General features: G+C 51.5%; 1 protein-coding gene across 1 annotated transcript in view; it reads left to right on the top strand.

The window, feature by feature from the left end:
• Positions 1 to 22,231, top strand: part of SMC6 (structural maintenance of chromosomes 6) — a 224,032-nt gene that overhangs the window by 5,243 nt on the left and 196,558 nt on the right. The window contains 3 exon segments of the mRNA XM_075341130.1: positions 3,146 to 3,296; positions 15,397 to 15,514; positions 17,012 to 17,117. Of these exon segments, the coding sequence (XP_075197245.1) occupies positions 3,180 to 3,296; positions 15,397 to 15,514; positions 17,012 to 17,117 (341 nt within the window). The 5' untranslated portion in view covers positions 3,146 to 3,179.

Genomic DNA, 22,231 nt, shown 5'->3' with positions numbered 1-22,231 from the left:
CTCCTTCCCAACTCTCTATCGCAGAGAAAATCCTTCCTACCCCCCACCTGGGCTGTGGTCACGACGGATGCGAGCCTGTCAGGGTGGGGGGGCGGTTTTTCTCCACCACAGGGCTCAGGGAACCTGGACTCCGATAGAGTCATCCCTTCAGATCAATATTCTGGAGATAAGGGCAGTGTATCTAGCCCTATTGGCCTTTCATCGGTGGCTGGAGGGCAGGCAGATCCGGATCCAGTCGGACAACGCCACTGCCGTCGCATACATCAACCACCAGGGCGGCACTCGCAGTCGTCAAGCCTTCCAGGAAGTCCGACGAATTCTGCAGTGGGTGGAAGCCACAGCTTCCACCATCTCCGCAGTTCACATCCCGGGCGTAGAAAACTGGGAAGCAGATTTTCTCAGCCAACAGGGCATGGACGCGGGGGAATGGTCTCTGCACCCAGACGTGTTTCAAGAGATCTGTCGCCGCTGGGCAACGCCGGACGTCGATCTCATGGCGTCTCGGCACAACAACAAGGTCCCGGCATTCATGGCCCGGTCTCAAGATCACAGAGCTCTGGCGGCGGACGCATTAGTTCAGGATTGGTCGCAGTTTCGACTACCCTATGTATTTCCTCCTCTGGCGATGCTGCCCAGAGTGCTGCGCAAAATCAGGTCCGACTGTCGTCGCGCCATTCTCGTCGCCCCAGATTGGCCGAGGCGGTCGTGGTACCCGGATCTGTGGCACCTCACGGTGGGTCAACCATGGGCGCTCCCAGACCGCCCAGACTTGCTGTCACAAGGGCCGTTTTTCCATCTGAATTCTGCGGCCCTCAACCTGACTGTGTGGCCATTGAGTCCTGGCTCCTAGCGTCCTCAGGGTTATCTCAAGATGTCATTGCCACTATGAGACAGGCCAGGAAACCAACGTCCGCCAAGATCTATCACAGGTCTTGGAGGATCTTCTTATCCTGGTGCTCTGATAAGGGTTTTACCCCCTGGCCCTTTGACTTCCCACTTTTCTTTCATTCCTTCAATCCGGAATGGACAAGGGTTTGTCTCTCGGCTCTCTCAAGGGACAAGTATCGGCGCTATCCGTATTTTTTCAAAAGCGTCTAGCCAGGCTTCCGCAGGTCCGCACGTTCCTGCAAGGAGTTTGCCACATAGTCCCACCTTACAATCGTCCGCTGGAACCCTGGGATCTTAACAGGGTGCTAACGGCTCTTCAGAAACCACCTTTCGAGCCGCTGCGGGATGTCTCTTTATCACGTCTTTCGCAGAAGGTGGCATTTCTAGTGGCAGTTACATCGCTCCGTAGAGTGTCGGAGCTGGCAGCGCTGTCATGCAAAGCCCCCTTCCTGGTTTTTCACCAGGATAAGGTGGTTCTGCGTCCGGTCCCGGAATTTCTCCCTAAGGTGGTATCCCCTTTTCATCTCAATCAGGATATCTCCTTACCTTCATTTTGCCCTCATCCAGTTCACCAATGTGAAAAGGATTTGCACTCGTTAGATCTGGTGAGAGCACTCCGGCTCTACGTGTCTCGCACGGCGCCCCTGCGCCGTTCAGATGCGCTCTTTGTCCTTGTCGCTGGCCAGCGTAAGGGTTCGCAGGCTTCCAAGTCAACCTTGGCTCAGTGGATCAAGGAACCGATTCTTGAAGCCTACCGTTCTTCTGGGCTTCCGCTTCCTTTGGGGCTGAAAGCCCATTCTACCAGAGCCGTGGGTGCGTCCTGGGCATTGCGGCACCGGGCTACGGCTCAGCAGGTGTGTCAGGCAGCTACCTGGTCTAGTCTGCACACTTTCACGAAACACTATCAGGTGCATACCTATGCTTCGGCAGACGCCAGTCTAGGTAGGCGAGTCCTTCAGGCGGCGGTTGCCCACCTGTAAGAGGGGGTCGTTTTCGTCTCTTTTTTTATCGAGGTATTCTTTTACCCACCCAGGGACTGCTTTTGGACGTCCCAATTGTCTGGGTCTCCCAATGGAGCGACAAAGAAGAAGGGAATTTTGTTTACTTACCGTAAATTCCTTTTCTTCTAGCTCCTATTGGGAGACCCAGCACCCGCCCCTGTTCCCTTCGGGCTGTTGTTCTTTTGTGTACACATGTTGTTCATGTTGAATTGTTCTGGGTTCATGGTTTTCAGTTCTCCGAACATCCTTCGGATTGAATTTACCTTAGACCAATTTATAAGTTTCCTCCTTCCTGCTTTGGCACCAAAACTGAGGAGCCCGTGAGGCACGGGAGGGTGTATAGGCAGAGGGGAGGGGTTACACTTTTTAAAGTGTAATACTTTGTGTGGCCTCCGGAGGCAGAAGCTATACACCCAATTGTCTGGGTCTCCCAATAGGAGCTAGAAGAAAAGGAATTTACGATAAGTAAACAAAATTCCCTTCTTTTGAATGACAGCAGCTGCTGATCAGCTGATAGCTGGGGTGGGTATTCATAGTGATTTCCACCCCCTGCCTGTCCGTCCCCCCTTTTATTTATGCTAATTCTATTATAGAATTGTTTAACTAACTGACTAGAAGGACCTGTGCTGATGTCTAACCCATGTGACCAGAAGGGCGGGGCCTCAGCCAACAGCAAAATAATGTTGCTTCCTGGTATCAGCTATGTTGGCTGAGGCCCCGCCCCTTCTGGTCACATGGGTGTGACATCAGCACAGGTCCTTCTAGTCACTTAGTAAAACGATTCTATAATAGAATTAGCATAAATCAAATAGGGGGAGGATGGTCAGACAGGGGGGCAGGAATCACTATGAAAACCCACCCCAGCTATCAGCTGATCGGCAGCTGCTGTCATTCAAAAAGCTGCTCATTTTACAAACTTTACTTGCTTGTGTTTCAAATCCTATACATCCAAGCTGACCACTAAAGGTATGTATAGAATCAGCCTGATAGTGCCAGTATAGCACTGGCTTTAGGTTATGTAGGAAAATCCTGGTGATTGGTGCGCTTTAACATTGATAACTTTTCCTTCGGATAGATCATCAATGTGTGATCGGTGGGGGTGCGACACCTCTCACCCCTGACATTCAGCTGTTCCCGATGCTGCTATGGGGGGGGCGGCATTCTGTTCTGTAACATTGGCCTTTGCATGTGATGTCTTATATGTATATTGGAGGGGCCGGCGTTGAGAGAACCTTTGTGCTTTTCATCATTTGCAGAGATATTTTAGTTATTGTCATTGCTTCTTGAGCAATGGTTAAGAGAAAGGAATCGAGTCCACTGAACACCCCTGGAAATGGGAAGAGAGCGCGAGCTGACGACAACGAAGAAGCCGGGACCTCTACCCGCGTGAGCGGCGACTCTCAGTCCGTGAGTACAGGGCACTTTATTCCTTTGCTTTTTGTATGCCGGTTAGGATTTGTAATATACAGTAAATATACAATCCTATATGGTACAGGATAATGTCTGTACTGTGCTCCGCTTTTTATCCTCCCAGTTGCTGTTATGGCTCTCCAGCTGCCTGTCCATTGAAAAAACTTCTTTCATTTCACTAGAGATAAGGGGCTGTCTGTCTCTGCTTTGGTGGGCTGGATGTTCTTTCTGCGGGATGGGTTGGGGGGAGCGCTGGCTCTCTCTGCGGGGTGGGTTGGGGGAGCCACTGGCTCTCTGCGGGGTGGGTTTGGGGGGAGCGCTGGCTCTCTCTGCGGGGTGGGTTTGGGGGGGAGCGCTGGCTCTCTCTGCGGGGTGGGTTTGGGGGAGCCACTGGCTCTCTCTGCGGGGTGGGTTTGGGGAGCCACTGGCTCTCTTTGCGGGGTGGGTTTGGGGAGCCACTGGTTCTCTCTGCGGGGTGGGTTGGGGGAGCCACTGGCTCTCTCTGCGGGGTGGGTTGGGGGGGAGCGCTGGCTGTCTCTGTGGGGTGGGTTGGGGGGGAGCGCTAGCTGTCTCTGCGGGGTGGGTTGGGGGGGGGGGAGCGCTGGCTGTCTCTGTGGGGTGGGTTGGGGGGGAGCGCTAGCTGTCTCTGCGGGGTGGGTTGGGGGGGGAGCGCTGGCTCTCTCTGCGGGGTGGGTTTGGGGGAGCCACTGGCTCTCTCTGCGGGGTGGGTTTGGGGAGCCACTGGCTCTCTCTGCGGGGTGGGTTGGGGGAGCCACTGGCTCTCTCTGCGGGGTGGGTTGGGGGGGAGCGCTGGCTGTCTCTGTGGGGTGGGTTGGGGGGGAGCGCTAGCTGTCTCTGCGGGGTGGGTTGGGGGGGGGGAGCGCTGGCTGTCTCTGTGGGGTGGGTTGGGGGGGAGCGCTAGCTGTCTCTGCGGGGTGGGTTGGGGGGGAGCGCTGGCTGTCTCTGCGGGGTGGGTTGGGGGGGAGCGCTGGCTGTCTCTGCGGGTTGGGTTTGGGGGAGCCACTGGCTGTCTCTGCGGGGTGGGTTTGGGGGAGCCACTGGCTGTCTCTGCGGGGTGGGTTGGGGGGGGAGCGCTGGCTGTCTCTGCGGGGTGGGTTGGGGGGGAGCGCTGGCTGTCTCTGCGGGGTGGGTTGGGGGGGAGCGCTGGCTGTCTCTGCGGGGTGGGTTGTGGGGGAGCGCTGGCTGTCTCTGCGGGGTGGGTTGTGGGGGAGCGCTGGCTGTCTCTGCGGGGTGGGTTGGGGGGGAGCGCTGGCTCTCTCTGCGGGGTGGGTTGGGGGGGAGCGCTGGCTGTCTCTGCGGGGTGGGTTGGGGGGGAGCGCTGGCTGTCTCTGCGGGGTGGGTTAGGGGGAGCACTGGCTCTATAGGGGAAGGGGCAACGGCTCTTACTGCTCATCAAAAGACACCTTGTAGCCCTAACTTATAGGAATTTTGCAGTTAAAATATATATTTTTTTTGGTAAAGAAAGTTTTGATGGTTACAATGGCATAGTAATAAGCATGTGATTGTTGAAGCAACAGAGAACATTTAAAGGGTTTGTCCTCTTTCTGAAAACTATCATATTTACAGCGCTGCTCACCATTATTGGCACCCCTTATTTTTTTTCATACACTGTACACGATCTTCAGAAATAAATGGAAATGTACCAAAGTTATATCCTCAGGACTTTTTAATTAGTCGTCCAAAGTAATCCAACAATTAAACATTGTTTGCCATCTTCCATGTTGCAATTCAAAGAAGAAACCAAATAAACAGCCTGTGCAGCAATAAAGGCCTCCCTAATTACCGTATTTTTCGGACTATAAGACGCACCCTGGGTTTAGAGGAGGAAAATAGGAAAATAAAATTTTAAGCAAAAAATGTGGTCATGACACACTGTCATGGGGCGAGTATCTGCTGCTGACACTGTTATGGGGGTAATGTCCCCAAATTCTCTACTAAGGTGCCGAATCCTGGTAATGATCCTCCTGCCTGGTATATACAGTATATGTCCGTCATCCTGCTATATACCGTAATCCTGCCATATGGCCGCATCCTGCTATATACTGGCATGTGGCCGCATCCTGCTATATAACCCATCATGGCATATGGCCCCATCTGGCTCATAATATGCCCCCATCTGGTTCATAATATGCCCCCATCCTGCTCATAATATGCCCCCATCCGGCTCATAATATGCCCCCATCCGGCTCATAATATGCCCCCATCCGGCTCATAATATGCCCCCATCCGGCTCATAATATGCCCCCATCCGGCTCATAATATGCCCCCATCCGGCTCATAATATGCCCCCATCCGGCTCATAATATGCCCCCATCCGGCTCATAATATGCCCCCATCCGGCTCATAATATGCCCCCATCCTGGTGTATGGCCGCATCCTGTGGCACATAAAAAAAATAAACGTTCATACTCACCTCACTTTACCTCACTCCCTGCAGCATCGCTCGTCCTCCCGTCTGTGTCAGCGGCAGCGCCTCTGAGTGCAGCTGTCCCCATTACCCTGCTGGATCGCGATCATCTCCTGTGTCTGTGCCAGTGTCCCGGCGGCTGCGTGTGGACACGTGCGCACAGCGATGACGTCATCGATGTGCGCGCCGCTAATCTCCACTCAGCCGCCGGCACAAACACAGGAGATGATCGCGATCCAGCAGGGTAATGGGGACGGCTCCAATCAGCGGCGCTGCCGCTGACACAGACGGGAGGACGAGCGATGCTGCAGGGGAACGGTGAGTACTGTACACTGATTCACTGCTCCCCGCGCTGATGATGATGCACGGGGTGCAGTGAATACAGCCGCACATGATCACTCCAGGCCGTAGTTGCCAGGGGTGATCATGCGAGCCGGCTGTTTATCCCCCGCCCATCTGTCAGCGCCGGCTTCAGCGCTGAGGGATGATGGGCGGGGGATGGGCGTGCATATTAAATGAGCGGGTCCACGTGGTCACGGCAGGCTGCTACAGCCTGCTTGTGCCCCCGATGACCCTCTCCACCGCAGCACCCACATTCCCCGCAGCCACATTCAGACCATAAGACGCACCCCCCACTTTCCCCCAACATTTGGGGGGAAAAAAGTGAGTCTTATGGTCTGAAAAATACGGTAATGCTTGGTTGCACCCCTAATTAATACTTGGTTGCCCCCCCTAATTAATGGTTGCCCCCCCTAATTAATGGTTGCCCCCCCTAATTAATGGTTGCCCCCCCTAATTAATGGTTGCCCCCCCTAATTAATACTTGGTTGCCCCCCTAGTTAATACTTGGTTGCCCCCCTAATTAATGGTTGCCCCCCTAATTAATGGTTGCCCCCCTAATTAATGGTTGCCCCCCTAATTAATGGTTGCCCCCCTAATTAATACTAGGTTGCCCCCCTAATTAATACTAGGTTGCCTCCCTAATTAATACTAGGTTGCCCCCCTAATTAATGGTTGCCCCCCGAATTAATACTTGGTTGCCCCCCGAATTAATACTTGGTTGCCCCCCGAATTAATACTTGGTTGCCCCCCGAATTAATACTTGGTTGCCCCCCGAATTAATACTTGGTTGCACACCCTTTGGCATTGATGACGGCCTCCATGCATTTCTTGTAGCCATCTATAAGCTTCTTGCTCTTCTCAGCTTCTCCCCTTCTTCCTTTGCAGTTTGTTCAGACTCTTGGATTCTTTTTCCCAATGGAAGATTTCATCTCACCCCAAAGATTTTTAATGGGATTGAGGTCAGGACTTATTGCTGGCCATTTTAAAACAGTCTATTTTTTCTTTTTCAACCATTTCTGTGTACTTTTGGATGTGTGCTTTGGGTCATTGTCTTGCTGCAATCATCAGCTCAAACCAAGTTTTCTTACACTGGGTAGCACATTTCCCTCTAAAATCTGTTGATAATTCTCTGATTTCTTGATTCCTGTGATACAGTCAAGACCTTCAGTACCAAATGCAGCAAAGCAACCCCACAGCATTATGGATCCTCCACCATGCTTAACTGTTGGTAGGGTGTTCTTTTCCTCCATTTCAGTTTCATTGTGCCATCTCTAAACAAACTTGCTTTCAATTGCCAAAAAGGTCTATTATTGCTTCATCTGTCCACAGAACATTTTCCCAGAAGCATTGTGGTTCATCAAGGTACCCCTTGGCAAAGATCAGTTGATTCTTTTTATGTCTTTTCTTCAGCAATGGTTTCTTCCTTGGTCCTCACCCATAAAGCTCTGCTTGGTTTAGTGTGCGGTGTATGGTACTTTTTGAAACCATGACCCTAGAGTGTTTCAGGTTGGCCTACAGGTCTTTGGATGTTTGACGTGGTGCTTTTTCCACCATGCGCACCAACCTTAGGAGACATCTCTTGTCAATTTTCCTCTTTCCCCCACGTCTAGGGAAGTTCTTGACAGTTCAGGTTCTTGATGGTTGCATGCTTTCCAAACGTCTTAACATTGCACACTGTGAAACTGGGATAATAGTCTTTGGAGATGGCCCTATACCCTTTAGAAGTCTTATCTTTGCTAATAATAGCCATTCTGATGTCCTCAGACAACTTCATTGTCTTCATCATCATGACAAAGAACATCGCTTAATATGTGGCTTTTTAAAACTCATCATTGGCTAAGTCATATCACATGGGCAGCGACAATTTATCATGGGTGATTCTCCTGTGTGATTTACCATAGGCGTGTCACAATGTGTTTCCATACTAATGTAATGTAAAGGGCCAATACCAGAGTCACTGCAGCTTTAGGTTTTTCTATTTTTCCTCCGATTGTTTTTTTTTCTTTTAACTTGTTGTTTATCATTTGCTCTTTTTGTATTTACCACGAGCGCGATACAGAAAAGCTGCTTCATTTTACTCAGGAGATATTCCACATTATGTCCTTAAAGGGAACCTGTCACCTGTTTTTCTTCGGCGCTCCATTGGGAGACCCAGACGATTGACGATTGGGTGTATAGCACTGCCTCCGGAGGCCACACAAAGCAATTACACTAAAAAGTGTAAGGCCCCTCCCCTTCTGGCTATACACCCCCAGTGGGATCACTGGCTCACCAGTTTTCTGCTTTGTGCGAAGGAGGTCAGACATCCACGCATAGCTCCACGGTTTGTAGTCAGCAGTAGCTGCTGGCTATATCGGATGGAAGAAAAGAGGGCCCATATAGGGCCCCCAGCATGCTCCCTTCTCACCCGCGGTGGTGCTTGTAAGGTTGAGGTACCTATTGCTGGTACAGAGGCTGGAGCCCACATGCTGTTTTCCTTCCACATCCCCTGGAGGGCTCTGTGGAAGTGGGATCTTGCCGGCCCCCAAGCCCTGAGGCCGGGCTCCATCCACAGACCCAGAGAACCTGCTGGATTTGGAGCATGAGTATAGTCAGGGACAAGGCCCTGCATCATTCAGGTACTCGGTGTCCCCGGCAGGCACGGACACTCTCAAGGCTTGCTGAGCGTTATAGTGCGCCGGGGACAGTAGCGCTGTGCGCTGGGGTTAGGTCACTGCAGCTTTGCTGAGTGACGTTACATGTTGGGAACTACTGCGCCGACCGCTCCTGGAGCGGCGGCGCAGCTGCGACTTGTGGTGCGCCGGGGACTTTGCGCCGACCGCGCTTTTACGGCGGCGGCGCTTCTAACTTTAGCCCCCGGCTTTTGCGGCCTAGCGCCGCTTCGTTCCCGCCCCCACCCTGTCAATCAGGGTAGGGGAGAGACGCTGCTCAATTGGCAGCGCCGAGGGCTGGAGCTTTATTTACATGCTCCAGCCCTCTCACTAGGCACAGTGGGAAGCAGGCTTCCCGCTCTTCGTCTGTATACGCCCAGGGCCCGCCCCCCCTCTCCACAAGGACGCCGGCAGCCATTACACATGCAGTCTGGCTGGGGAAAGGCAGCAGGCTCTGGGAGACCCAGACTAAAGGGATTTCGGCGACCACACACCCGCTCCTAAGCGGGCGGAAAGCAGCACTTTAGTGCTGGCCCCACTAGTGCCTCAGTGTTATATTAGTGTACGTTTTTCTTGGTACCATATATATATATATATAGTGGCACTGTAAGGTCGCTTCTTGGCTGGACACCCTGTACTGCTCTGAGGAGGCAGCAACATGTCATCCACAAAACGCAAGGGTGCCAAGGCACGGGCTGTATACACTGTTTGTACAGCATGTGGGGCTAATCTACCAGCAGGCTCCAACGACTCTCATTGTGTGCAATGTTCAGTCCCAGTGGCACTTCGTCAGCCAGAGCCTATGGTGGTAGTGGCCCAGGCAGAGACGCCTGTGAACCCTGCCCCGGTGATGGGGACAGACTTTGCAGTTTTTGCTGATAAAATGTCTGTGACTATGACAAAAATCCTGGAGACCTTGCAGTCCAGGCCAGTTACTCAGACCATGGACACTGCTGTGTCTATGCTCTCCGGTCCCCCTCAGTTGGAACTAATCCGTACTTCAAGAGGGTCTCAAGCATCACAGCCTGAAGTCTCTGACTCAGATGACAGTCCCAGGCAGCCTAAGCGAGCTCGCTGGGAAAGACCCTCGACGTCATCACACTGCTCAGGGTCTCAGCGAGAAGAGTCTCTCTGTGATGAGACTGAGGACGGTGATCAGGATTCTAATCCTGAGGCCCCTCTCAATCTGGATGCCCCTGATGGTGACGCCATGGTTAATGACCTTATATCGGCAATTAATAGACTGTTGGATATTTCTCCCCCAGCTCCTTCAGCAGAGGAGGCAACTGCACAGCAGGAGAAGTTCCATTTCCTGTATCCCAAGCGTAAATTAAGTGCTTTTTTGGACCACTCTGACTTCAGAGAATCAATCCAGAAACACGACGCTCATCCAGACAAGCGTTTCTCTAAACGTTCTAAGGATACCCGTTATCCTTTTCCCTCTGAGGTGGCCAACCGCTGGACCCATTGTCCAAAGGTGGATCCCCCAATTTCCAAGCTTGCGGCTAGATCCATAGTCGCAGTAGAGGATGGCGCTTCACTTAAAGATGCCAACGACAGACAGATGGACCTTTGGTTGAAATCTGTCTATGAAGCTATCGGCGCGTCGTTTGCTCCAGCATTCGCGGCCGTGTGGGCACTCCAAGCTATTTCAGCTGGTTTAGCACAGGTGGATGCTATCATACATCCAGCAGTACCGCAGGTGGCGTCCCTAACTTCGCAAATGTCTGCGTTTGCGACCTATGCTATCAATGCTGTCCTAGAATCTACGAGCCGTACCGCTATGGCGTCCGCCAATTCTGTGGTTTTGCGCAGAGCCTTGTGGTTAAAGGACTGGAAAGCAGATGCTGGTTCCAAAAAATGCTTAACCAGCTTGCCATTATCTAGAGACAGACTGTTTGGTGAGCCATTGGCTGAAATCATAAAACAGTCCAAGGGTAAGGACTCTTCCTTACCACAGCCCAGAGCAAGTAAACCTCAACAGAAAAAGTGGCAGTCGAGGTTTCGGTCCTTTCGAGGCTCGGGCAAGGCCCAATTCTCCTCGTCCAAAAGGACTCAGAAAGAACAAAGGAGCTCAGATTCCTGGCGGGCTCACTCACGCCCCAGGAAAGCAAATGGAGGAACCGCTTCCAAAGCGGCTACCTCATGACTTTCGGCCTCCTCCCTCCGCATCCTCGGTCGGTGGCAGGCTCTCCCGCTTTTGCGACATTTGGCTGTCACAGGTCAAAGACCGGTGGGTAACAGACATTTTGTCTCGCGGGTACAGAATCGAGTTCAGTTCTCGGCCTCCACTTCGGTTCTTCAGAACCTCCCCACACCCCAACCGAGCAGATGCCCTGCTGCAGGCGGTGGACTCTCTAAGAGCAGAAGGAGTCGTGATCCCTGTCCCCCCTCAGGAACGGGGGCGAGGATTTTACTCCAATCTCTTTGTGGTTCCAAAAAAGGACGGCTCCTTCCGTCCTGTTCTGGACCTAAAACTGCTCAACAAGCATGTGAACGCCAGGCGGTTCCGGATGGAATCCCTCCGCTCAGTCATTGCCTCAATGTCTCAAGGAGATTTCCTAGCATCAATAGACATCAAAGATGCTTATCTCCACGTGCCGATTGCTACAGAGCACCAACGCTTTCTACGCTTCGTGATAGGAGACGACCATCTTCAGTTCGTAGCTCTGCCATTTGGTCTGGCGACAGCCCCTCGGGTGTTCACCAAGATCATGGCGGCAGTGGTAGCAGTCTTGCACTCTCACGGACACTCTGTGATCCCTTACTTGGACAATCTACTGGTCAAGGCACCCTCTCAAGAGGCATGCCAACTCAGCCTGAATGTTGCACTGGAGACTCTCCAGGCGTTCGGGTGGATCATCAACTTCCCAAAGTCAAATCTGTCACCGACCCAATCACTAACGTATCTTGGCATGGAGTTTCATACTCTCTCAGCGATAGTGAAGCTTCCGCTGGACAAGCAGCGGTCTCTACAGACTGGGGTGCAGGCTCTCCTTCAAAGTCAGTCGCACTCCTTAAGACTCCTCATGCACTTCCTCGGGAAGATGGTGGCGGCAATAGAGGCGGTTCCGTTTGCGCAGTTTCATCTGCGTCCACTTCAATGGGACATTCTCCGCCAATGGGACGGGAAGTCAACATCCCTAGACAGGAAAGTCTCCCTTTCCCAGACGGCCAAGGACTCTCTGCAGTGGTGGCTCCTTTCCACCTCATTATCACAGGGAAGATCCTTCCTACCACCGTCCTGGGCGGTGGTCACGACAGACGCGAGTCTGTCAGGGTGGGGAGCAGTGTTTCTCCACCACAGGGCTCAGGGTACGTGGACTCAGCAGGAGTCCACCCTTCAGATCAATGTTCTGGAAATCAGAGCAGTGTATCTTGCCCTACTAGCCTTCCAACAGTGGCTGGAAGGGAAGCAGATCCGAATTCAATCGGACAACTCCACAGCGGTGGCATACATCAATCACCAAGGGGGGACACGCAGTCGGCAAGCCTTCCAGGAAGTCCGGCGGATTATGATGTGGGTGGAAGCCACGGCCTCCACCATATCCGCGGTTCACATCCCCGGCGTAGAAAACTGGGAAGCAGACTTCCTCAGTCGCCAGGGCATGGACGCAGGGGAATGGTCCCTTCACCCGGACGTGTTTCAGGAAATCTGTCGCCGATGGGGAAGGCCGGACGTCGACCTAATGGCGTCCCGGCACAACAACAAGGTCCCAACCTTCATGGCACGGTCTCGCGATCAAAGAGCTCTAGCAGCAGACGCCCTAGTGCAAGATTGGTCGCAGTTCCGGCTCCCTTATGTGTTTCCACCTCTGGCACTCTTGCCCAGAGTGCTACGCAAGATCAGATCCGACTGCAGCCGCGTCGTACTCGTCGCTCCAGACTGGCCGAGGAGGGCGTGGTATCCGGATCTGTGGCATCTCACGGTCGGCCAACCGTGGGCACTACCAGACCGACCAGACTTACTGTCCCAAGGGCCGTTTTTCCATCGGAATTCTGCGGCCCTGAACCTGACTGTGTGGCCATTGAGTCCTGGATCCTAGCGTCTTCAGGCTTATCCCAAGGGGTCGTTGCCACCATGAGACAGGCTAGGAAGCCCACGTCTGCTAAGATCTACCACAGAACGTGGAGGATATTCTTATCCTGGTGCTCTGCTCAGGGAGTGTCTCCCTGGCCATTTGCATTGCCTACCTTTCTTTCTTTCCTGCAATCTGGGTTAGAAAAAGGTTTGTCGCTCGGCTCCCTTAAAGGACAAGTCTCGGCGCTATCCGTCTTTTTTCAGAAGCGTCTAGCACGACTTTCTAAGGTGCGCACGTTCCTACAGGGGGTTTGCCATATCGTTCCCCCGTACAAGCGGCCGTTAGATCCATGGGATCTGAACAGGGTACTAGTTGCCCTCCAGAAGCCGCCCTTCGAGCCTCTGAGGGAGGTTTCACTTTCTAGACTATCACAGAAAGTGGCTTTTCTGGTAGCGATCACATCTCTTCGGAGAGTGTCTGAGCTAGCAGCGCTGTCTTCCAAGGCTCCCTTCCTGGTCTTCCACCAGGACAAGGTAGTGCTGCGCCCCATTCAGGAGTTTCTCCCGAAGGTGGTATCCTCTTTTCATCTTAATCAGGATATCTCTTTGCCTTCGTTTTGTCCTCATGCAGTTCATCGGTATGAGAAGGATTTACATTTGTTAGATCTGGTGAGAGCACTCAGAATCTACATTTCCCGCACGGCGCCCTTGCGCCGTTCGGATGCACTCTTTGTCCTTGTCGCTGGTAAGCGCAAAGGGTCGCAGGCTTCTAAGGCCACCCTGGCTCGATGGATCAAAGAACCAATTCTTGAAGCCTACCGTTCTGCTGGGCTTCCGGTTCCATCAGGGCTGAAGGCCCATTCTACCAGAGCCGTGGGTGCGTCCTGGGCATTGCGACACCAGGCTACGGCTCAACAGGTGTGCCAGGCAGCTACCTGGTCGAGTCTGCACACTTTCACCAAACATTATCAGGTGCATACCTATGCTTCGGCGGACGCCAGCCTAGGTAGAAGAGTCCTGCAGGCGGCAGTTGCCTCCCCGTAGGGGAGGGCTGTCTTCGCAGCTCTAACATGAGGTATTTCTTTACCCACCCAGGGACAGCTTTTGGACGTCCCAATCGTCTGGGTCTCCCAATGGAGCGCCGAAGAAGAAGGGAATTTTGTTACTTACCGTAAATTCCTTTTCTTCTAGCTCCTATTGGGAGACCCAGCACCCGCCCTGTTGTCCTTCGGGACTTTTGGTTGTTTTTCGGGTACACATGTTGTTCATGTTGAACGGTTTTCAGTTCTCCGACGTTACTTCGGAGTGAATTTGTTTAAACCAGTTATTGGCTTTCCTCCTTCTTGCTTTTGCACTAATACTGGTGAGCCAGTGATCCCACTGGGGGTGTATAGCCAGAAGGGGAGGGGCCTTACACTTTTTAGTGTAATTGCTTTGTGTGGCCTCCGGAGGCAGTGCTATACACCCAATCGTCTGGGTCTCCCAATAGGAGCTAGAAGAAAAGGAATTTACGGTAAGTAACAAAATTCCCTTCTTTTCAAAATTGAACCAAAAGTGTCACCTTCTGCAGCTCCTGGGCTGCTTTCTTTGAAGGTGCACCTTGTTCCCTGACTCGCCTTGCAGACCCCAGAAATGCCTTTAATAAAATCTGCCGCCACGTATGTAAATTCACCGTTCTGGCTGGATGAGCGTGCGTTTCCTGGTTGGATGGGAGTCCTTTTCTTCGGCCCCTGTCCCTCCTTCTGCCGTCCTCCTTTCATGATTGATGTGGGTGACGCCTCCCTCATCATCCAAGTTGCTTTGCAAAATCTCGCACCTGTGCATAGTCATTCCCGGCTCGCGCAGGGGCACTTTGCTCTGCCTCATTGTAGGCAGAGCCGAAAACATAGGTGCGCTTGCACAAACCGGTAATGTCTTTGCGCATGCGCGAGAATTAGGTCGGTTACGAGGATGATACAAGTAACGTCATCCGCATCGCCGGCCATAATCTCACTCCTGCGCAAAGACCTCACCGGCTCACGCAAGTGCACACAATGAGGCAGAGCGAACTGCGCCTGCGCGAGTCGGGAATGACTGCACAGGCGCAAAATTTTGCAGAGCAACTTGGATGATGAGGGAGGCGTCACCCACATCAATCATAAAAGGAGGATGGCAGAAGGTGCGACGGGCCGAAGAGAAGGATGCCCATCCAGCCAGAACGGTTCACTTACATACGTGGCTGCAGATTTTATAAAGGTATTTGTGGGGTCTGCAAGAGGAGTCGGGGAACAAGGTGCACCTTCCTAGGATGCAGCCCAGGAGCTGCAGAAGGTGAGACTTTTGGTTTAATTCTGAACAAAGCGGTGACAGGTTCCCTTTAAACTTCATTGTTGCCAATAATGATGAGCAGGACTGTATACAGTGAGTTGTAGGGGGAAAAAAAACCTAGCGTAGTATTACTTACCCTCCCCGGGTCCAACGCTGTTTTTCCACCGCTGCCACGGTCTTTCCTGTTGGGTGTAGCGGTCTCTGCTGATGGAGATGATCCGCTGAGCTCAGTCGTTGGCTGCGGCGGTGGATACTCAGATGAAGTGAGTGCACACTAACGACGTTTCTGTAGACAGTGGCTTTGTATGAAGGAGCTTGTTCTGTGCTGATGTGATTGTGTTTCGGCAGAGCACCGCGGAAGTTGGCATTATTGAAAGTATTTCCCTGAAGAACTTCATGTGCCATGCGATGCTGGGGCCGTTCCAATTTGGACCAAATGTCAACTTCATTGTTGGGAACAACGGAAGTAAGTGTTAGTGGTGACATTGCTGATTTCCAACTGTAACAATCATTAATAAAATAACCTTGGACACGTGGACCCTGCCTTGGATCCGTGCCTGCTGTGTGGCTGGTGCCGGCCTCAGCTGAGCCCGCAGGGTCTGTACATAAAGCCTCATGTCACATTGCTTCAGTCCCTCAAGGTTCTGCAAATACAAATGTTCTTGTTCACAGAGAAGAATCTGCTACGATTCTTAGGCTCGGCAAGTTCTCAGTGAATGTAAAGAGCAACAGTCAGCAGGACGTAGCTCTGTAAAGTGATTCTCCAGCTCTGCACGTCCACACTGACACTGCAGAAGCCCGGATAGCGTGCACACAGTGTCATTGTGGGTGCTCTCTCATCCCAGTTCCCCCCCCCCCCTTATTATTGTGTGCAGTGAACAGACACTGCAGACAAGGGAAGGGGATGTAAGTGCACTCACACTGACACTGTATATCCGGGGTCGGGAACCTTTTTTGGCTGAGAGAGCAATGAACGCCACATGTTTTAAAATGTAATTCCATGAGAGCCATACTCACCAGGGGGGAGCGGCGGAGGTGGAGCTGCTCAGGAGGTCACAGGAGGCAGGATAGGCGATGCTGGGGGCACGGGGGAGGGAGTGTCGTGGCTCAAGAGGGTCAGTGACACTGCTGCAGGCTTGTGGGGTGTCACGGCGGCAGGCGTCATTCATCTATTGGCGTGGTGCTTTGAATCTTTAGCAGTTGACGAGATCGACTTTAAGAAGATGGCCGCGACATGTGCGCATATTGACGCAATGGACTTCAAGAAAATGGCTATGGAGTTCTATCTGCGCACACGCCGCCTCCACGGCCGTTTTTCTTGAAATCGATCTCATCTGCGGGCGATTCAAAGTAGCGTGCAGTCTGCCGACCATGGGCTCACCGCCGCGACACTCCACGAGCCCGCAGTATTTCTGACCCTGCGCCACCACTGCCGCCTTGGTAAGACATATCAGGTTTGTAAGACGCACCCCTATTTTTTTTTTTCCCAGTTTTGGGAGAAAAAAAGTCTCAAAAACCGGAAAAACAGCATTTTTTTTTTTTTTTTTTTAATATTAAAGATTTGTCTGCGAGCCAGATGCAGCCATCAAGAGAGCCACATCTGGCTCGCGAGCCATAGGTTCCCGACCCCTGCTGTATATGCTCTCTGCTCCTGCAGTGTCGGTGTGTGCACAGCTTGTGGTTGAAGTCAGGCAGTGCTGGGAGCGGATACTAATAGGAGGGGCAGATCAGTGAACGGAGGACCTAATTAGCATATGTAATAAGACTGTTTTTATGCAAAAGTAAACTAGTAAAATCTGTTCTACAGGTCTGATGTATATAGGGGCTTATATGACTGTATAAGCGGTTTAATATGAGCCTTGTGGGTGACCGCCTCCGGTAATGACAATGCCAAATGTAGCCAAACAGTGTCTCAGGTGTATGAGGGTCACATTGATTCCATTATTTCTTTTTTGTTGTAAAGGTGGGAAAAGTGCTGTTCTGACGGCTCTTATCGTAGGACTGGGTGGGAAAGCTGCCATCACTAACAGAGGGACCTCAATCAAAGGCTTCGTGAAGGATGGAGAGACGTAAGTGTTGGACGCTTTCCTAAATATGTCATTCACGTCAGCTGTCATGTGCATCCGCTTATCTGTACTAGGAGAGCCAAGTATATACAGGCAGCACATACCCAACATAGGGCTAACCCCGTAATGACCATGGATGTGGTGTAGCCATTTATCGCTGACCCAAAATCAATCAGATAACTGGATCACCAGTGAGGCCCAAATTGAGGAAACAATGCCCTGCAGATAAAAAAAAAAAAGAAATTCACCCACAATTCTGTTTATTTCCCTGTAAGTTCGAAATTAGTGAATATATGACTGTGTGATGCCTGCCTAGAGCCACAGACTCAGGATTGGTGAAACAGGAATAGAGGCAACCGTCCACAAAGCAGGAACTCGGGACCCACAACCCTTCAAACCCCTATACAGGGATTTGTAATTAAGACAGGGCCCAGGTGATCGCTGCCCGCGGAAGTCTGCGGTCCTGAGAGAGCAGTAACCAGGCGGGGTCAAATCCAGAAGGTAGAACAGGGACAAAATTCGTGAGGCTGGAGAGTGGTCAGATATAAGGGTCAAAACCGGAACTAGCAGCAAAGTAGAGAAACGGCAGGCAGAAGAGTGGTCAGGCAAACAAGCTAAGGGTCAAAAGCAGAGCTAGCAGCGAAGTACAGGAACGGCAGGCAGAAGAGTGGTCAGGTAGTCAAGCTAAGGTCAATATATGGGAAACCAAACAAACAGCAAGGAACCAGAGTCTAACAGGGAGTTACAGGACTATGTCTTGCACCTGCCAGCAGAAGGGAGAAAGCATAAGAGGGGTGTGGTGCCTTCCCATTGGCCCCAGCTGAAAGATAGCAACTCCAGTCGGAAGAAACACACCACCACAGTCAACCAGTGGTACTGCAGGTCCTAGTGAAACCCAGCCTAATATATGAGCGGAGCCTGCGCCCAACAGAGCCACTGACTGCTCCCTCATCCCCAGCGCTGCCCACAGTGATGACGCGGCGGCGTCTGGTGATTGAAGCAGAAGTTGACTCCGGTGGAGATGTGACACTAAGAGACTGGTTAGTTCGACATATATATTTATTATATTTACCCCTCTATATCATCTGAAAGAGCCATAATGACCAACCAAATGTGAGGGTTTTTTTTTTTAAACCCCCTTTACAAAATTTGACGTACATTTATGCCATTGTCGGGAAGCCGTGCCTACAAATTGACGTAAATGTACATCAAGGTGATCGTGCAGGAACAGGATGCGCCCCCCCAAACCATGATAGTGGACACGGGCAGCTGCGGTCTCCTGCATAGAAGACTCTCGTCTCCACGAGGGAAGACACGCTGCGTCCAGCATGTGCGGATCGTGGGCACATACTCTAAATCTCGTGATTCTGACAAAATTCCCATCGGAACATTCACTTTAATGAGGCAGAGGGAGTCACTTTGTCCTCACATCTGGCCTGTGGTCCGGTGGTGTCCATATTTTTACCCCTCTTTTTAGGCGAGCACAAAAGTTCGGTCATCAAGAGTCTTGTTCACCTTTGAAAAGACAGAGACTGCTTAACAGAGGCCAAACGGAGTCCGGAGTAAGTGCTGTCTCATTAGTGAATGGATCCATCGTGGATATCACGTATTTTAGATATGTAGATGAAAATTCCAATGTAAGTGCTCAGCATAGAGCACAAGATAAATGTGAACTGATCCAAAATATTCTGCACCAAAATCCCCAACAAATAGCATTCAACTAAATCCACAAAAACACACGTCCCAACTCAGGTCCATCATCGGTTAGTGTTTATATAAGGGACTTCTGCATTACTGGAAGCAAAAAGGCTCTTGAAAAATGCTATGGCTCCTCCCCCCACGCCCTGAAAAAAAAAAAGAAATACAGCGGAACCTTGGTTTACGAGCACAATCCGTTCTGAGTGTGCTTGTAAACCAAGTTACTCGTCTAGCAAAGCAAGATTTCCCATAGGAAATAATGCAAACTCAGACATTCGTTCCACAACTTGTTCAATGTCCCATCCTGGTCCCTTATTGTGCCATTCCACACACGCACAAACACACATATTATGCTCCCCTTACCTTCCGTTCCATCGCTGGCATCCCGGTTCTTGTAGTTCGATGGTACAGGATGTGTATCGGTTAACCATCGCGTCCGCTGCCAGAGCGCAGACGTCAAAAGTATGAGCTGCTTGTCTCTGATTGGTCAGCGCGCTGCCTTTGAGAAGCGGCTGACAGCGGAAGTTCCTCCATCGTAGTGATGGTTACCCGATACACATCCTGTACCGGCGAACTACAAGAACCAAGAGGCCGGCGATGGAACGGAAGGTAAGGTGAGCATAATGTGTGCGTGCGTGTTTGTGCGGACTGCAAGAGCGGGTTAGAGCGCGGTGAAAGTACAGAACCGGAAGTGTGTGCGGTGAGTATTTGCTCGTACAGCAAAGCTTGCTCGTAAATGAAGTATACAAATATACAGCAAGCTTTGCTCTTATAGCGAAATGCTCACAAACCGGGTTACTCGTAAACCAAGGTTCCACTTTACATCAAAATCTGTGCTCTCAAATCCAAATGCCCCCCTCTCTTCTGAACCCCACAATGTGCCTAAGCCACAGTTGGCATACACATGTTTTGCATTGTTGTAGTGAGGAGAGCTCGCTTAAATATATGGGATGCAGGTTTACAGAAGCACCAACTGGGCACAATATACGGGCACTACAATGTACTGGGCACAAAAAGGACTTATTTGCAATTTTTAATTCTGCAACAGTCACAGTGTTTGACACCATGGGTGTTTTCCAGAGACTAAATCGTAACTGCACCCATACATGAATTTCCAGAGGGGTGTAATTTCCAAAATTTGGTCACTTGAGGAGGGTTTCTTCTGTTCTGGCACGTAATGATTCTGCATATTGAATCAGCAAACTATTCTGGGAAAATCTGTGCTCCAAAAATCAAATTGTGTGCTTTCCCTTATGAGACCTGGTATGTGGCCAAACAGTATTGTATTGCCATATGTGTGGTATTGCCACATTCTGGAGAAATTGTGTAACACATTATGGGGCCTTTTTTTACCTATTCACCTTGTGAAAATTGGAAATCTGGTGTTAAAATTATTTAGTGGTAAAAATGTAATTCTTTTTTCTTCCCTGCCCAATAGTATAACATTTTGTGTGACACCTGTAGTGTTAATATGCTCACTGCACCCCTGGATGAATTCATTGTGGGTTGTAGTTTTTAAAATTGGGTCACTTGTAGGGGGTTTCTGCTGTTCAGGCACCTCCCAGGAGTTCTGTAAATGTGACATGATACCCACAAACCATTCCAACTAAATATGCACTCTAATATGGCGCTTCTTCTCTTCTTCACTTTGCACTGTGCCTCCAAAGTAGTTTTCAACCACACAGGCGTACTCAGGAGAAATTGGACAGAAAATTGTATGGTACCGTCTCTCCTGTTACTCTAGTGAATTTGAAAAATTTGACGTTTTACGCAACATTTGTGTGGTTTAAAATGTATTTCTCTGACGCCTCATTGGGTGACACAGGACCATGGGTGTTATGCTGCCTATCCATAGGAGGACACTAAGTAGATGCAAAAGACATTAGCTCCTCCTCTGCAGTATACACCCCCTGGCCGGGCCAGGCAACCTCCGTTTTAGCTTGGTGTCTGTGGGAGGCACATCCTTTCAAGGTTTTGTTATTTTTTTTTGAGGGCGACTGTTTCCCCTAGGGACCGATCTCCCAATACCATCAATGGGCGGGAACGCGGAGTGTCGCCTCCACGTACCCCCTCCTGCGACGCTGGATCCTGGGCTGCCTTTTACTGGACGACGGGTTCCACAGACACCAATTTTCCAGAGCCCAGGGCAGAGGCACAATTCCTCAGCTCCTTTTTGCAGGCTCTGAGTTGATACATTGTACCTGTGTGGCCGGACACAGAAAGCTGACTCTATTTCCACTGCCTGGACTGAGGCAGTGTTAAGGTGAGATCCACCCTGAACGGTTTCCCGGGCAAAGGGAGAAAGACGATGCAGGGAAGGCTCCCAGGACTACTGAATTTACAGTCTTTATTCCCACCATAGCTGCGTGCTGGCTGGAGGAGGAGAAAGTCCCTTGCTGATTGCATGGAATCCTGCAGAGATAATCTACCGGTGGCGGGGGGAGGGCTCCCAGGGCTCATGAACTCAGTGTTTATTCCCTCTAGCTGCGTGCTGGCTGGAGGAGGGGGAGTCCCTTGCTGATTGCAGGGAATCCTACAGAGATAATCTGCCGGTGGCGAGCTGTGTGCTGACTGGAGGGAGGGTAAGAAAAACTGTCACAGAAGCTCCCTTCCCGTCGTTTTTTACTACCGACAGCAGGGGGGCACACTGACTTCTTCTTGGCGCTCTTTTAGCGGTAAGCCCCGCGGGCCGCAATAAGCCCCGCTTTCCCTAGGAAAGCACGCGAAGATCTCCACAGAGCGGGCTTACTCCTTCCTGAGGACGCAGGGCCATCGGCTGATTCTGGTGAGGTACACCGAAGCAAATACAATCCTTGCTTCCCACTGCTTCACTTGTAGCTCTGCAGATCATTGCTCCCCCTCCTGGCATACTCCTATTAGGAACATGCAGAATTCTAAGGGTACTAAGAGTGCTAAGGCCCACATAGTCTATTATTCAGCCTGCACTGCCTGCCACGCTGAGCTACCACGTAAACACACCTCTTCTCTCTGTGAGTCCTGTGCCCCTATAGCCCCCCAAGACCCCCCCGCCACCACCACCGCAACAGTCAGCCCAGAGCCTAGGGCTCCCAGCCCACTGGAATGGGCACAGTTTCTGTCCCAATTCATGGAAAAACTGTCACAGAACCTGGTGCTGGCTATGCAATGTCGTCCTCCACACCCTTCTGGGTCCCTGGACGGAACGCAGCCTGAGGATACCCCTATGGAGGGTCCTTCTAAGGTAATCCAGGCACATGCTTCACCGGTTGCAGGGATCAGAAAAAGAGCACACGGCCGGGTGTCTCCAGCACTCTCTCATGGCCCCCATGGCTCTCCCTCGGGAGCACACGGCAGGCTCTCCCACACGCTCCACGGCTTCTGAAGAGTCGGAGGAGGGAGAATGCTGTTTGTACCAGGATGATTCCTTGGTTTCACCCACC

The sequence above is a fragment of the Anomaloglossus baeobatrachus genome, chromosome 3 (genome assembly GCF_048569485.1).
Source record: "Anomaloglossus baeobatrachus isolate aAnoBae1 chromosome 3, aAnoBae1.hap1, whole genome shotgun sequence".
NCBI lineage: Eukaryota > Metazoa > Chordata > Amphibia > Anura > Aromobatidae > Anomaloglossus > Anomaloglossus baeobatrachus.
This window is presented reverse-complemented; position numbering and strand designations above follow the sequence as displayed.